The 14,597-nt window shown below is 44.7% G+C and overlaps 1 protein-coding gene across 1 annotated transcript; it reads left to right on the top strand.

Annotated features, from left to right (window-relative positions):
* Window positions 1–3,278: 3,278 nt before the first annotated feature.
* On the top strand, window positions 3,279–14,108 carry RHOU (ras homolog family member U). Its single transcript, XM_056132622.1, has 3 exons — window positions 3,279–3,793; window positions 5,906–5,964; window positions 13,135–14,108. The coding sequence occupies exons 1-3, from the start codon at window positions 3,532–3,534 to the stop codon at window positions 13,588–13,590; spliced, it is 777 nt and encodes a 258-aa protein (XP_055988597.1). The 5' UTR covers window positions 3,279–3,531; the 3' UTR covers window positions 13,591–14,108.
* Window positions 14,109–14,597: the final 489 nt, after the last annotated feature.

The raw sequence follows: 14,597 nt of genomic DNA, 5'->3' as shown, positions 1-14,597 counted from the left end.
CATCCAGGGTGGGGTAAAAAAACGGCCTGAACACTGAACGCACGTGGAGAGAGTGCCGCACCTCTCATTTATTTTGTGATTACACAAGATGGATTTTTACAGAGCTGTTCATGATTGGATTTCAGTCATACAGTGTTCGAGAACCCATCCCTTCACCCGTGTACATTTCCCAGCACCAGTGTGCCCAGGTTCCCTCCCATCATCCCCCCATCCCCACCCCGAAGATTTACTATTTTTTTTCATTTATCTATTATTCATTCTTTTTTTGGGTGACTAAATAGTATAACATAAATTCCAAAATTGACGTCTCCATTTTATTGTTTGGGATGTATAGACTGTTTCCATTTTTAACCTCTTACAAAATTGCTCTTACATTCACAATTGCACACACAAAACTGCATGGATACATAATCAGAAATGTCTTGTTACATATCCAAATATGTATACAGAGCTGTGAGCAGAAGTTATTTCTAATATTCAGCATTTAGCAGTTGGCACATGAACCTGACTCTGTTTCCAGAAAACCATGTGTCTCAGGTGTCCCAGTTATACAAAAACTGGATCCATAAATCATCACTGGGCAGGGAGCTGCCTTGGGGAACCAGAAGAGTTAGAGTGGATTTTCGTATGCCCAAAATATTTTCTCCTGTGTTTATAGACTAATGCATTTCACTTTATAACTTCAGCATAATCTAGCCTATGTCCAGTAGAATATAAACATTTTATTTTTGTGAAACTTTTAAATAATCAAATAGGTAGTTTTCATAGCTGCAAATATTTCATTATGTTAATAGGAACTCGCAATTTATTATAGGTACCATAATGACGGGCTGGAGTGATAGCACAGCAGGTAGTGCATTTGCCTTGCATGCGGCTGACCCAGGTTCGATTCCTCCGTCCCTCTTGGAGAGCCCAGCAAGCTACCGAGAGTATCCCGCCCGCATGGCAGAGTCTGGCAAGCTCCCCATGGCATATTTGATATGCCAAAAACAGTAACAAGTCTCACAATGGAGACGTTACTGGTGCCCGCTCGAGCAAATCTATGAACAAGGGGATGACAGTGCTACAGTGTTATAGTGCTACCAAAATGACAAGTAAGGTAATGATAAGAAACAAAAGGACATCTGAATTCAAGGACATCTAGATTCATCACACGTTGGACCATATCTGTGACCCTTACTGTAATACAGCTGATAGATAAGTGCAGACACTTGTAGCTACTGACAAGAACCAAAGATTTTCTCCACTGAAAATCTGCCAAATTTTTTTCTTTTTTGTTTTTGGACCATGTTCATTGACACTCAGGTATAACTCCTGACTCTGCACTCAGAAATTATTCCTGGCAGTGTTCAGAGGACAATATGAGATGCGAGAGATCAAAGTAGGGTCAGCTGCATGTAAGACAAGTATCTTACCCACTGTATTATCTCTGCCCCCCCCCCCCAATATGCCAAAGGTCAATCTCCCCTCACCTCCATGGTTCAACCACCACAGGGTGGCATCACCAGTAGAAAAATGGGACTTTTTTCTGAGGGCTCAACCAGGCAAAACAACACTCCAAGGTGCAGGGTTAATAAAGGGGATCTTCACAAGCTTAGGAATTGCCAGAGAAGATAAAAACAGTTTTTTGCTGTTCGATTGAAGCCTGGTGCAGAGTAACAGCTGGAACTTATGAGGAAATAAGTTTTTACAGTATCCATGTAAATGAGGTCATTGGAGGGGTCTCAGGGAGATCAGCTACAATGTATAACTGTTGTAGTCTCTGAGGTTCAGTGACTTTGGGGTTAAGCTTTTGGCTATAGCCACAAAGATGGAAGGATGGCAGGATGGGAAAAGACTGGAGACATGCTGGGCCCCTTTGTATTTGTCTACCATCATATTTGGCCCTATTACCTCATAAGACTTCCAAGAGTCCACGGTGTTAGCATGAACCTCAGTAGAAAGGTGTCTTGGAAAAAAGCCTGGAAGGCTGGAGTGAATGCCCTGTTGACAACAAAGATCAGCTCAGATTCCATAGATTGTGAGAACCAACTTTCTAATCAATGGTCTCTTAGAGGACATTTATAAACTAGGGCTTTTCTGAAGAAAAGAAACAAGATTAATGTGGGTTATGATTTCAAAAAAATATATACACATACAGTTAGATGAACTACAAAAGTGACAGACCTAGAACCTTTATACTTCAAATTTGGTTCTCTGTTATCATGTTATGCACGAAATACAGGTTAATGTGAAATCTTGAAAAAGCATAAAAAAATTCAGCCAGAAATGAATTATAAGGGACTGGAACGATAATACAGCGGGAAAGGCGTTTGCCTTGTATAAAGTTGATATTTGTTCGACTCCCAGCATCCCACATGCTTCCCGGAGCACTGTCAGAAACAATTCCTGAGTGCAGACAAAGCCGTGAGCATCACCAAGTGTGGCCCCCCAAAACACAAAAACAACAACAAAGAAATAAGTTAAATACAATTGAATACTAAAAAAAAAAAAGAAATGGGTGACTAACGTTATCAAATTTAAAGCGCTGACAAACAACATAAATGACAAACATTCCACATGAAAACATCCTTAACTGCATGACACGCTTTGAAAATATCATTTCTTCACATAGCTGACAATTAAAACAAGTGTAATTTTTTTTTTTTGCATCACACCCGGCGATGCACAGGGGTTACTCCTAGCTCATGCACTCAGGAATTACTTCTGGCTGTGCTCGGGGACCATATGGGATGCTGGGAATCCAACTCGGGTGGGCTATGTGCAAGGCAAACGCCCTACCCGCTGTACTATAGCTCTAGCCCCCCCAAAGGTGTACATATTTAAGGTATACAATTTAATTATCTAAGATACGGATGCATTGTGAAATATTCACTCCCAAACCCATCTCAACTCGCAAAGCTTCCTGTAAGCGCGTGTGTATGAGTACAGCGCTCCAGCCCCTGTGAAGACACAGTTCCCACCGAGAAAGGGAGGTGTTGGGGGCAAGGGAGAAAGAGGGGACAAGGCAGCCACACAGGCGGGGCCATCGGGCGGCAGCACCACGGCCGGTCGGCAGGTGCCAGTGTCCGCCACCAAGGCTCCTTCAGGCCCCGCGAGGGAGCCGGTTCAGGGTCCACTCCCGGCCGGCTCGGCCCCACCTCTGGCGCTCCTGCAGGGCCCCGGCGCGCCGGCGCGGGGCGCTGTGGACCCGGCGCGGGAACCGCGGGGCCCAGGCGGACCCGCCTCTTCCCCTCCCCCGGCCGCCCCCACGCGCCGAGGAGCCGGACGCGGGCTGGAGACAGAGCGCTCGGGCCGCTGGGCGCCGCGGTCGCAGCCATCCAGCCGCGCGGGGCGCTGGGCCGGGGGGCGCTGGGGAGCCTGGAGCCGGGAGCCGCGACCCTGCCGGGGCCTTTGTCTGCGAGCCGGGTGGCCTCGATCGCTGCTCCCGGGGCCCGGGACCGCGCCCGCGGCGCTCGGTGACAGCTCCTTCCTCCCCGGAGGGCTCCGGAACGGCTCGTCCGCCGCCGGCCAGCCCCGCAACGCGCACCCATGCCCCCGCAGCAGGGGGACCCTGCATTCTCCGGCCACTGCGAGGCGCCGCCCGTGCCGCCGCGCCGGGAGCGCTGGGGGCGCGGGGGGCGCGGGCCTGGAGCTCCCGGGGGCCGGGGGCGCGCGGGCGGAGCCGAGGGGCGCGGCATCAAGTGCGTGCTGGTCGGCGACGGCGCGGTGGGCAAGACGAGCCTGGTGGTGAGCTACACCACCAACGGTTACCCCACCGAGTACATCCCCACCGCCTTCGACAACTTCTCGGGTGAGTGGGGCCGGGGGGCCCGGGCGTTGGCGGGGGGAGGGGGGCGGGATCACCGCCCCACTGGCGCGGTGCTGATGGACACGCCGTAGGAGGGTGAGGGGCGGGGGGATCGTATTGGATTCACTTGCAGTGTTCCACCGCCCACCCGGACCGGCAGGGCCCCGGCCCGACCCCGGCCCGAGAGCCGAGTACGGGGCGTTTTCCGCACCGCCCCGGACCAGGCAAACCCAGAGCAAAGCCGGGGACCTCAGAGGAGCGGGGAGCACTGAAGCCAGAGCTTGGGGAGGGGAAGGGGCATGGCAAAGAGAGCCGAGGCAAAGACTGCCTGCTGCAATCGAACAGGTCGAGTTCGGTGTGCCTGGTCAGTTGTCACGTAAGGAAGTTGCGACAGGTCGACTTTGCCGCCGCCGCAGCTGAGTTTCAGTGGAAAGGTGACGCGCAGGTGCCATTACCCGTGTGGCCTTCCCTGCCTGGGCCCCGGCTCTCCAGGGGCGTCTCCGCTTTAAAGAGCCGCCGACAGGGCGGCAAATGGTCGGTTTAGAGACACAGCGGTAGGGACTCCGGTGAACGGCTAAGCCTTGTATTCAAGCTGGAGGGCAAACACGTTTTATTTGTTCTGAGCTCCATCAAGCCCCTCTGCCTCTTCCCACTCTCCAATAGCTCTGGTTTCGATTCTTACTATCTTTTTCAGTATCTCTTTATGGTGCTTAAAGCTTGGAGTGGTGAGTTATTTTATCTGGTAGACGCAAAGATAAAGAATTCCTTTATTTTATTCTTTAGGTCTTTTTTTTTTTTAATTAAACCACCATGAGATAACACAGTTACAAAGTTGCTCATGACTGGGTTTCTATCATACAGTGTTCCAACACCCATCACCTAATCAGTGTACCCAGTGTACTTTCCCACCACTAATGCCCCCAGTTTCTCTCCTATCTGCACCCCTACCCCCAGTCTCTCTCTCTCTCTGTCTCTCTCTCTCCCTCCCTCTCTCTCTCTATGTGTGTGTCTCTATCTCTGTCTCTCTGTCTCTGTCTCTCTCTCCCTCCCTCCCTCTCTCTCTCTCTCTCTGTGTCTCTATCTCTGTCTCTGTCCTCTGTCTCTGTCTCTGTCTCTGTCTCTGTCTCTGTCTCTGTCTCTGTCTCTCTCTCTCCCCCTCCCTCTCCTTTTGGCCATTACAGTTTGAAATACAAGTACTGAAAGATTATCATGTATGTCCTTTTACCTCTTTAGGTTTTTTGAAAATGAAAGAAATTGTTAAAAATCTACAGAAATTAGTGTGAAACATTCTCTCTTGCTCCTTAAATGAAAATAAAAGTCACCAGGATTATTAGTTTGTTCTACCGCAAAGGTGCCTTAGATGAAAAGGTGCCGTGCTAGTCAGTTGTATTGTTTCTTTCCTTTATTTTCCTCTTTTTCCCAGCTGACTAGTAGAAACATCTATGAACGATTTGGAAAGTTGTATTGAGATGAAATTGAGCACTTAATTAAAATAAAAATCTCAAGCCAGTCCTCATACAATCTCCTCCCAAACAGCCCTGTCTGGGAAAGGTGGACCTCAGACTGCCTTTCCTTTTGAAATTCTTTTTGAGCTGACAGAGAGATAAGCAGTGTCCTCATTTACAAACAGTAATGCAGATAGCCTGAGTTGGCATATGTTCTCAAAATGAACTACAATTTTATAATTCCCCAAGGAAGCACAAATTATTGGTGGGGTTTTTCACTGATAGGAAACTGCAAAATTGGTTCTACCAGAACCCCTAATTTGCATGTCACTCGCCCCCCATTTTTTTTCAGGCTTTTTGAAACAAGTGTGACAAAAATGTAAGTGTGGAACTAGGATAAAAGCTCAGGCCCTTATAGATGCTCATATGAGCTCAGGGATTTCCTGCTGCATTCCAGGTTTTGGCGTGAATTGGTAGCTGGGGGTGGAGAGGCTGGGAGGTTGGGGATCTGGATTGTTGATGGAATACCTTGATGGGTCCTCCTTGTTTAGGCAAATCTTTCATTAGGGGACACAATATGATTGGAAAGGTTTGGAGTGATAGTATTAGCACAAGCTAAAACTATTCTAAGACACCCCTCTCTGAGAGTCATTTTGGTCTTGTTTTTAAGCTGTTGTGTCTGTGGATGGCCGGCCTGTGAGACTCCAGCTTTGTGACACTGCAGGACAGGTCAGTATCATGTTCCTCAGTGCTGGAAAGGAAACACCCTTTAGAGGTCTGCAATTCATGTCTCTGCAATTAATGAACAGGTCATTTCAAATATTCATCAAGTTGCCTCACCTCTGCCATTCCACCCATTCAGAAGCTTGCTGGGCTGGTGGAAGGCACATCTGTCATTGTCACTGTCCACCCGTTGTTCATCAATTTGCTCGAGCGGGCCCAGTCAACGTCTCTATTGTGAGACTTGTTCTTACTGTTTTTGGCATATCGAATATGCCACGGAGAGCTTGCCAGGCTTTGCTGTGCGGGCGAGATACTCTCAGTATCTTGTCAGGCTCTTCGAGAGGGGCGAAGGAATCGAACCTGGCTCAACTGGGCTTGCCGCATGCAAGGCAAACGCCCCATCACTGTGCTATCGCTATAGCCCGGAAGGGACATCTAGAGACTAATATATCAAGGTTTGACTGAGCCTTGTGTGGGTCAGAAAGGGGGACAATAAGTCAAGAACAATTATTATCGGAGTTTCTGGTTTTACTTTTTATTGTTTATTAATTATTAATGTGGGGTTGTGGCCCAGTGGTACAGCACATGCTTCCAATCTATAAGCCTTGAATTGGACTTTTGGTGTGGCAAAAAAAAAAAAAGTGTTAATCAGGAGTGATAGTACAATGATGAGGGTGTGGTGCAAAAAAAATTGAATCAGGAGCATAGTACACTGAGGAGGGTGTTTACTTTGAACACAGATGACACAGGTTTGATCCCTGGCATCCCATATGGTCCTTCAAGCCTGCCAAGTGTGATTCCTGAGCATAAGGCCAGGAGTAAGCTCTGAGCATCACCAGGTTATGGTACAAAAACTACAAAAGAAAAAAACCTCATCAGTATGTGTAAGAATGATAGCTCAAGGGACAAGAGAGCATTCTTTACATGCAGGAAGCCAGGGTTTAATCCTGCCTGGTCTCCTGAGCACCACCAGGAATCATTCTAAGCACTGAGTCAGGAATAGTCCTTAAGAACCACCAAGTGTAACCCAAACTTTTAAAAACTATATCAGGACCAGAGAATAGTAGAGGCATTTGACTTGCACACAGCCAATCCCAGTTTAGTCCCCAACACGGCTTATGATTCCCTCAAGCACAGCCTGAGTAAACCTTGAGCACTGTCAGGTGTGTGCCCACACACCCACCAAAAAACTTAAAAATTATCAATGATGATATATAATAATTTCTCAAAGTAAGTTGGCAATATCTTACAAATATTTTATTAAAGATCAATTAGGCATTTAAAAATTTTGCTGCAGAAAATAAAAAAGTAGGTAATGTTGGATTAAGTTTTCTCCACTCTAGTTTGGATCCTTAGTGTTGCCTGTGCTCTTAAAGCAGATACATGGGGGAAGCTGTGCTCAGTGGGAGGAACCAATTGATGAAGCCCAGTGGGTAAACTTCTACTTATTCTTTCTAAATTGTGAGCATTTTTGTCTTTTCTCAAGGGTCCAGTACTCAGTAAAGCACTCAGGAGGGCTGAGGAGGTTATGTAGCACTGTAGCCACTGTCCTCCCGTTGTCCATAGATTTGCTCGAGCAGGCACCAGTAATGTTTCCATTATGAGACTTGTTACTGTTTTTGGCATATCGAATATGCCACAAGTAGCTTGCCGAGCTCTGCCATGCGGGCGGGATACTCTCCGTAGCTTGATGGGTTCTCCGAGAGGGACGGAGGAATCAAACCCAGATTGACCATGTGCAAGGCTAACGCGCTACCCACTGTGCTATCAAGGAGGTTATGAGTACAATAAACATCACCCCCTCACTACCCCACATAGTCTCTGAAGTCTGAAACCTAGGCCTATAACCTGTGAGAACCCAGGTGCTTTTTTTGAAAGGGATGAAGTGACAGTACTTGCTGTTAGAGAAAGTCTTGGGCAGCTACTTTTCAGGCAGTAGCAGTGCCTACTTCCCTTTCTGAGTTGTCCTCATGGGACCACTTGCATATAAATGGACTTTTCCAGTGTTCTCAAGTAACTCGCCCAAGCCAGGGCTTTCAAGTTCAAAGTATCATTTTCCAGGTGACATAAGATTGGGCAGCCCCACTCACTGGCTAAATGCCACTTGGCAGTGAGCACAGGAGCATAGGGATTAGTCTAGCCTCTTCCCACTTTCCATTCCTATGAGATACATCAGGTATCCAGGAGGAGGGAAAAGAAACCAAACCCATATTTTATTGCCTGTAGAAAACAAACATCAAAAAACATGTGCTCTCCTAGAATGTATTCTTTCTGAATGCCCTGCTGCTATTAATAAACATATAAAGTATAAAGTGACATTGTTTTTCCTAGTATTGATCAGATTTTCGGATCTTTAAAATGAGTGTTCTGTAGCCCTTTGGGACATATTGGCAGCTCCATTGACTCATGGGTGGCAGCGGCACAGTCTGAGAATAGACAGAAGAAACACAGGAAAGCAAGTGGCACACTTACTAGGAACCCTAAGTGGAGGAGCGCCCAGCCCAACACACATCTCTGCCATCTTTGCTCTTAGGCTGCTTCTGTGTTGGAAACATGTAGTGCTAGAATTAGGAGGGCTTTGTTGTGGTTGGTGGAGTGGGTGGATGAGTTCATTGCCAGGTTCCTGAGATAGACCAAAGTCATGAGCGCACTCCTCAGAAGACTTACTCTGTAGGGAAGATAGATCTCCCCCATGTCAGAAATAATGAAGAAAACTGATGAAGTCATACAGGAGAAGGTATGTCAGCTGGTGGGCCTGAAAAAAACCACCTTGGTGCTTTTACTGGAGAAATAGGCTTTCACTAGAAAAGCTTTATTGGAATGATCATGAATTCTCAAGAAAGAATTTGACTTTAGTCTTTTCTGGCTAATGGCCAGGGAAACATGAGAATCACTTAAATATTTTCATGAAAAAGTTCATAATTTGGAAAGGAAAAGTTTTGGTGCTACGTTGGTCAGTTTTATTATATTTGAAAATCCTTCTGGTTTCCCAAAAGTATTTTCACTGAGATGGCCTGTACATCATAATTGATTGTATGGTTAATAAAGTATCCCTTATTTCACAATGAATGAGTCTGCCCTCTAAAGATGAAAAGAAAACCAACTTCAGAAACACACAATGAAAAACACACAGCTGTATTTCTTCTTCCCCCACTTTGTATTTGTTTAGCTGTCAGGAAAGCTAGTCACAGTGTAAATTTTTTTCTATCAGCCCTGGCACTAAGCAGATAAACTACCTTTCAAAAGATGACTTGAGGGGCTGGAGCAATAGCACAGCAGGTAGGGCATTTGCCTTGCACGTGGCCAACTCGGGTTCGATTTCCAGCATCCCATATGGTCCCCTGAGCACCGCTAGGGGTAATTCCTGAGTGTAGAGCCAGGAGCAACCCCTGTGCATCGCTTGGTGTGACCCCCAAAATAAAGCAAAAAAATGACTTGACACGTACCGAATTCCCTGATTTTTTTTTTTGATGTGGGGAGAGGTGGTGGGGGTGTGGGGGAGTGGGCAACCAGCAGTGCTTGAGATTATTCCTGACTCTGTACTCAAGAGTCACTCCTGGTGGTTCTCGGGGAACCATATGGAATGCCAGGGATGGAACGTAGGTTGACTGTGTGCAAGGCCCTACTTGCTGTACTATGTTTATGGCCCCTCCCTGAGTTTTAATCTGGCAGTGGCATTCCTCATCGTCTAAGCAGTCCTTGTCTGGCTTCCCAAGGCTGAAGGAACTCAAGGCACCTTCCGTTTCAAACGCCAGGAGAATGTGAGCAACAGAGGGCTGTACATGCAGTTTTCTCAGAGAAGTGAGAGCTGAAATGTGCATTTCATGGCTACACAAGTAACTAAACATAGCTGGTTATGCATTTGGGGCCTTTAGTTTGGAGTTTAGGTCAGTCTATAACATGTTAAGAGGAACTTTTCAATCAGAAGCCTTAATGAAGTGAAATTGATCAGAGACTGAGGACTTGAGAACCACACTTTGATATGAGAAGAGGTATTACTGAAATAAGAGTTGTTGACTTACCAAAGGAGCTAACATCCTTCAGCCTTTGAGCCAGAAGGCACTTGGAAAAATTCTTTTTATTGAAAAGAGGGAAAAAAAAATACATAGGGCTGGAGAGTTAGCAGGGTGCTTTCTTTGCGTGCACTGTATATGGTTCCCCTGAGGCCCACCAGGAGTGATCCTTGAGTGCAAATCCAGGAGTGCAAGCCCTGAACACTGCCAGGTGTGGCTCCCTTACCCCCAACCCCACAGAGACTGCAACCTGATGTGTAATGCCCCTAGCTACTTAACTATCCCTCCCACTCCAGAACTGAATTCTGTGGGTCTTTTTGCTATGGGTACAAATTGCTAGGACTAAGAATATACTTCTTAAGGATGTGCTGTACTTGGCCTGGTCAGACTCATATGCATGTTGCATTAATGTCTAGTCAGGCCATGAAAAGGAGTGTTTAATGTCTCCTTTGCTTCCTGAGACCATCAGCCAAATCTCACAAGATTCGGGGAGCCAGGTTTCCAAAGCGCAGTCACAAGGCCTTGCCCCTCTGCTTGCCTCTCTTGGTAATACAAACTCAGATTCCAGTGCAACACAGAGCCAAGGGTGACTGCCTTCCAAGAGTGAGGTGAAGTTGCTCCTGGAGTTGATTTTACTTCTCAATTTGGTTCTTCTTTCCTCTGAGAACAGAGGGACCATTTTATTCAGAAGTCTTTGGAGCTGACCCGTAGTCTATCTGGTTGAGTAGCTGTGTTTTTCTTTCAGCATAAAGTTGAACTTGTTAGAGATAGCCTTTACTATCTTGAGGAAGGTTTCTTCCACTCCTATTTTGTTGAGAGTTTTTATTTTATTAAATATGGATATTGAATTTTGTCAAAAGCTTCTTTGCATTGACTGAGAATATCATATGATTCTTCTTTCCTTTTACTGATGTAGTGTATTATGTTAATTGATTTCTGTATATTGAACTATCCTTGCATCCCTGGGATAAATCCCATTTGATCGTGATGTATGATTTTTTTTGATACGCTGTTGGATTCATTTGCTAAGATTTTGTTGAGGATTTTTTGCATCGATGTTAATCAAAGTGATTGGTCCAAAGTTTTCTTTTTTAGTAATGGCTCTGTCTGTTTGGGGTATCAGTGTAATGTTAGCTACATAGAAGGTGTTAGGAAGGATTTCTGATTCTTCCTGTGATGTTTTGGAAGAGCTTAAGAATCAGTGGTAGTTAAGTCTTCTCTGTAGGTTTGATAAAACTCAGCAGTAAACAAAGTACTCACAAAGATCATCAACAACAAAAACAAAAACCCCATCAAAAATGGGGATAGAAAATGAACAGGAATTTCTCTGAGGGAGACCAACAGATGACCAACAGACACATGAAAAAATGCTAACCATCACTAATTATTAGGAAAATCCAAATCAAAACAACAATGAGATACTATCTCACATCAGTAGAATGGTACATACCAAAAATAATGGGAACACTCTGTGTTGGTGGGGATGTGGTGAAAAAGAAAGGTCATCCACTGCTGGTGGGAATGTAGTCTGGATGGGGAGTTATCAGTAAACTTAAAATTGAGCCACTATATGACCCAGCAATTCCACTTTTGGATAACTACCCCAGGAGAGAAAAAAATTCACACCACTATTTATTGCAACACTCAGTACAATAACTAAGATTTGGAATCAACTTAGATGTCCAGAAACAACAGTGGGTCATACAGATGTGGTATTTTTCCACAACGGAGTATTATACAGCTGTAAGGAATGATGAAATCATGCAATTTGCTGCAAAATGGGTGGAATTAGAATATAAGCTAAGTGAAGTAAGCCAAAAGAAGAAGCACAAACACAGGATGATATCACTTAATGTGATATTTAGGGTAACTGGATGAGGAAATACAATGGTTTAAGTGGGGGGAAAACCTAGATCACCCTTGGTCCCAGAGTATAGGGAGGAGAAGGGAAGAGAGGAACAGAAGGGGAGAAGAAAGATGAGAAGCAATGGGGGTAGGGGTTAAGGGACCCAGGTATGTTGGTTAAAAGTGCCTCTCAAGATGGCAGGCTAGGCCTGGGGTGGGGTGGGGGAGGGGTAGGAGGGAGAATCTGGGAAACACTGATGAAAGGAAGTTGGTACTGGTGGTATAATTGGTGATGGAAAGTCATATGTCAAAAACCCAACTATGAATAACTTTATAATTCATGGTGCTTTAATAAAATAAAATTTTGAAAAAAAAAGACAGTTATGAAAGCTTTCAGTTAACTGGATAGGACATAAAAATAAACTGATTTGGAGACACCTATACAATGGTGACTCTTCCTGTTCTCAGCCTAACCCCCAGCCCTACCTACTGCCTGTGGTCCGGCATGTGTCTGATAAGTGAAGGGATACAGCAGGGAATTCCATAACTTGTTCACTCACTCCCAGTTTACTGTACCTTAAGATCAAATCCTTTCTCTGGTGCTTTATCTCCCTGCATTGGTGGCTTCTGGTATTGATAGAGAGAAGAAAACGGGAAAAGAACTAAGAAAAAAGGAGGGAATAAGGGAGATAGATCCAGAATAAGTAGGTATATCAAACAAGAATGAGGATTTTTAACTAGTGTTGTAAGTGACATTGAGAACAGATTCTTGTAGTTGCCAGAGAGGATGATTGAACAAAATCCTTCTGTTAGTTCTAGGTCTGCCCTTGTGTCTGGGTAGCTTTATATTCTGTGGTCTAGGGCCTCTTGGGTACATAGTGCAGAGTGGATGCAACAGGCAACGTGCATCTTGGTGATGAACAAGGTTCAGTTCTTAAAGAAAGGAGTGGCATTAATAGTTCATTGGGAGCAAGTTGGAGTCCTGGGATCAGCATGGATCTGAATTCTAGAAACTCTAAGAATGAGAGTTAAAAGAGGAAGTTTTGGTTATTCTGGGCTGAAACCAAAGTACCTTTGCTTTCTAAAATTTCATCTTTCTTCAGGGAAGTTTGCAAGGACATAATGAGTACTAATTACACGAAACACATTTGTTGGGTTTTGTGAGGCTGGGAGCACTTGAAGGACCCTTTAAGACATGAGCTTTTCCTTTCATAACTGATGGGTTTTCTCTATTTGTACCGGCTAGATGTTTCCAAGAAAAATGTTGCTGATTAGAATTGATTTAGGAATAACTTCTGGATGCTTTGATTGGTTGCAGGATGAATTTGACAAGCTCAGGCCTCTCTGCTATACCAACACGGACATCTTTCTGCTCTGCTTCAGTGTCGTGAGCCCCTCATCTTTCCAAAATGTCACTGAGAAGTGGGTGCCAGAGATTCGATGCCACTGTCCCAAAGCCCCTATAATCCTTGTTGGAACTCAGTCAGATCTTAGAGAAGATGTCAAGGTGCTCATTGAGTTGGACAAATGCAAAGAGAAACCAGTGCCTGAAGAGGCAGCAAAGCTGTGTGCAGAGGAGATTAAAGCCACATCCTACATTGAATGCTCAGCCTTGACTCAAAAAAACCTCAAAGAAGTCTTCGATGCAGCCATTGTTGCTGGCATTCAGTACTCGGACACTCAGCAGCAGCCAAAGAAGTCTAAGAGCAGGACTCCAGACAAAATGAAAAATCTCTCCAAGTCCTGGTGGAGGAAGTACTGCTGCTTTGTATGATGCTGGCAGGAAACCTAGAAATGCAACTTTTCAGATGAAACTGCTATTGGAAGCTATATTAGCTGAAGTGACTTCTTTTTACTGTGTAGAATTTGTATAGAAAATGTATATTATAATATTCCTCTTATAGTATATAGGGAGAATATATATCATAAGAGGAATTTTCAATTCCCGTTATCTTTTTTGCCCCCAATTTTCTTGTTTGAGTTTAGAATTAGGTACTTAAGCAGAGTACTTTTGAATTAAATTAAGTGTTTTTCTAACCCTGGTAATTTAGGCCCTGTACTTCTGGATTATATTACTTTTAAAATGAATAGGGCATCTCAAATCTGGGTGTCAAGAATGAAATTTTACTGTTATCATGGATGAAGAATGAAAGGTTGATGCTTGTTTGAGGACTGCTTGATCCAGTTTGTTTGATCTCAGGCCAGCTATAGTGAGGGGGACTCACAGATTTGAAGCTCTGCTCTGGCTCCTGTTTTTAAAGAACAAAGATCTTGAGAGAAAAAATAAAGAAATCCCTGACTATAAAATCTCAAACCACTCCCTTTTGTCATGTACCAGTATCTGTTAAAAATTGAAAAATAACCAACATAAACCATTCCACTAAATACTTATGGCGTGATGTATGTCAAAAGGGGAAAATTCCTGGAGTTTTTAAGTTTTTGACCCATAGTGTGGATGCTATATAAAAATCACCCAAATGCCCTGCATGGTAAAGCAGGTATTAGTTCGTGACTCTCTTGTGTCCTCTTAGGAGGGATCAGTTGAGATCACAATGTGAGATTTGCTGTCAGACATCAAATCACCCAGATCTGAAAGAGTTGCAGTTCTGGGAACCCCTGTTTGAATCATTTTTAAGCTTCCAGCTTTAAATGGTCTCATCTGCAGGTACATGAGCACTCTTGAGGTCTAACAAAGGACTTGTGGGACTCAAAATATACCCTTCCAGGACAGCCAAATGTCCTTCTTTATTTGTACTCACACAGAAACATATATACACACAG

The sequence above is a fragment of the Sorex fumeus genome, unplaced genomic scaffold (genome assembly GCF_029834395.1).
Source record: "Sorex fumeus unplaced genomic scaffold, SorFum_2.1 ptg000007l, whole genome shotgun sequence".
Taxonomy (NCBI): domain Eukaryota; kingdom Metazoa; phylum Chordata; class Mammalia; order Eulipotyphla; family Soricidae; genus Sorex; species Sorex fumeus.
This window is presented reverse-complemented; position numbering and strand designations above follow the sequence as displayed.

What these genes read in the sequence shown, in the direction of transcription:
- RHOU (XM_056132622.1), top strand. Translation starts at nt 3,532, where the DNA reads ATGCCCCCGCAGCAGGGGGACCCTGCATTCTCCGGCCACTGCGAGGCG. An exon ending in CGCCTTCGACAACTTCTCGG is followed by an intron (nt 3,794 to 5,905) that starts GTGAGTGGGGCC and finishes CTTGTTTTTAAG; the next exon opens with CTGTTGTGTCTGTGGATGGC. An exon ending in TTTGTGACACTGCAGGACAG is followed by an intron (nt 5,965 to 13,134) that starts GTCAGTATCATG and finishes GATTGGTTGCAG; the next exon opens with GATGAATTTGACAAGCTCAG.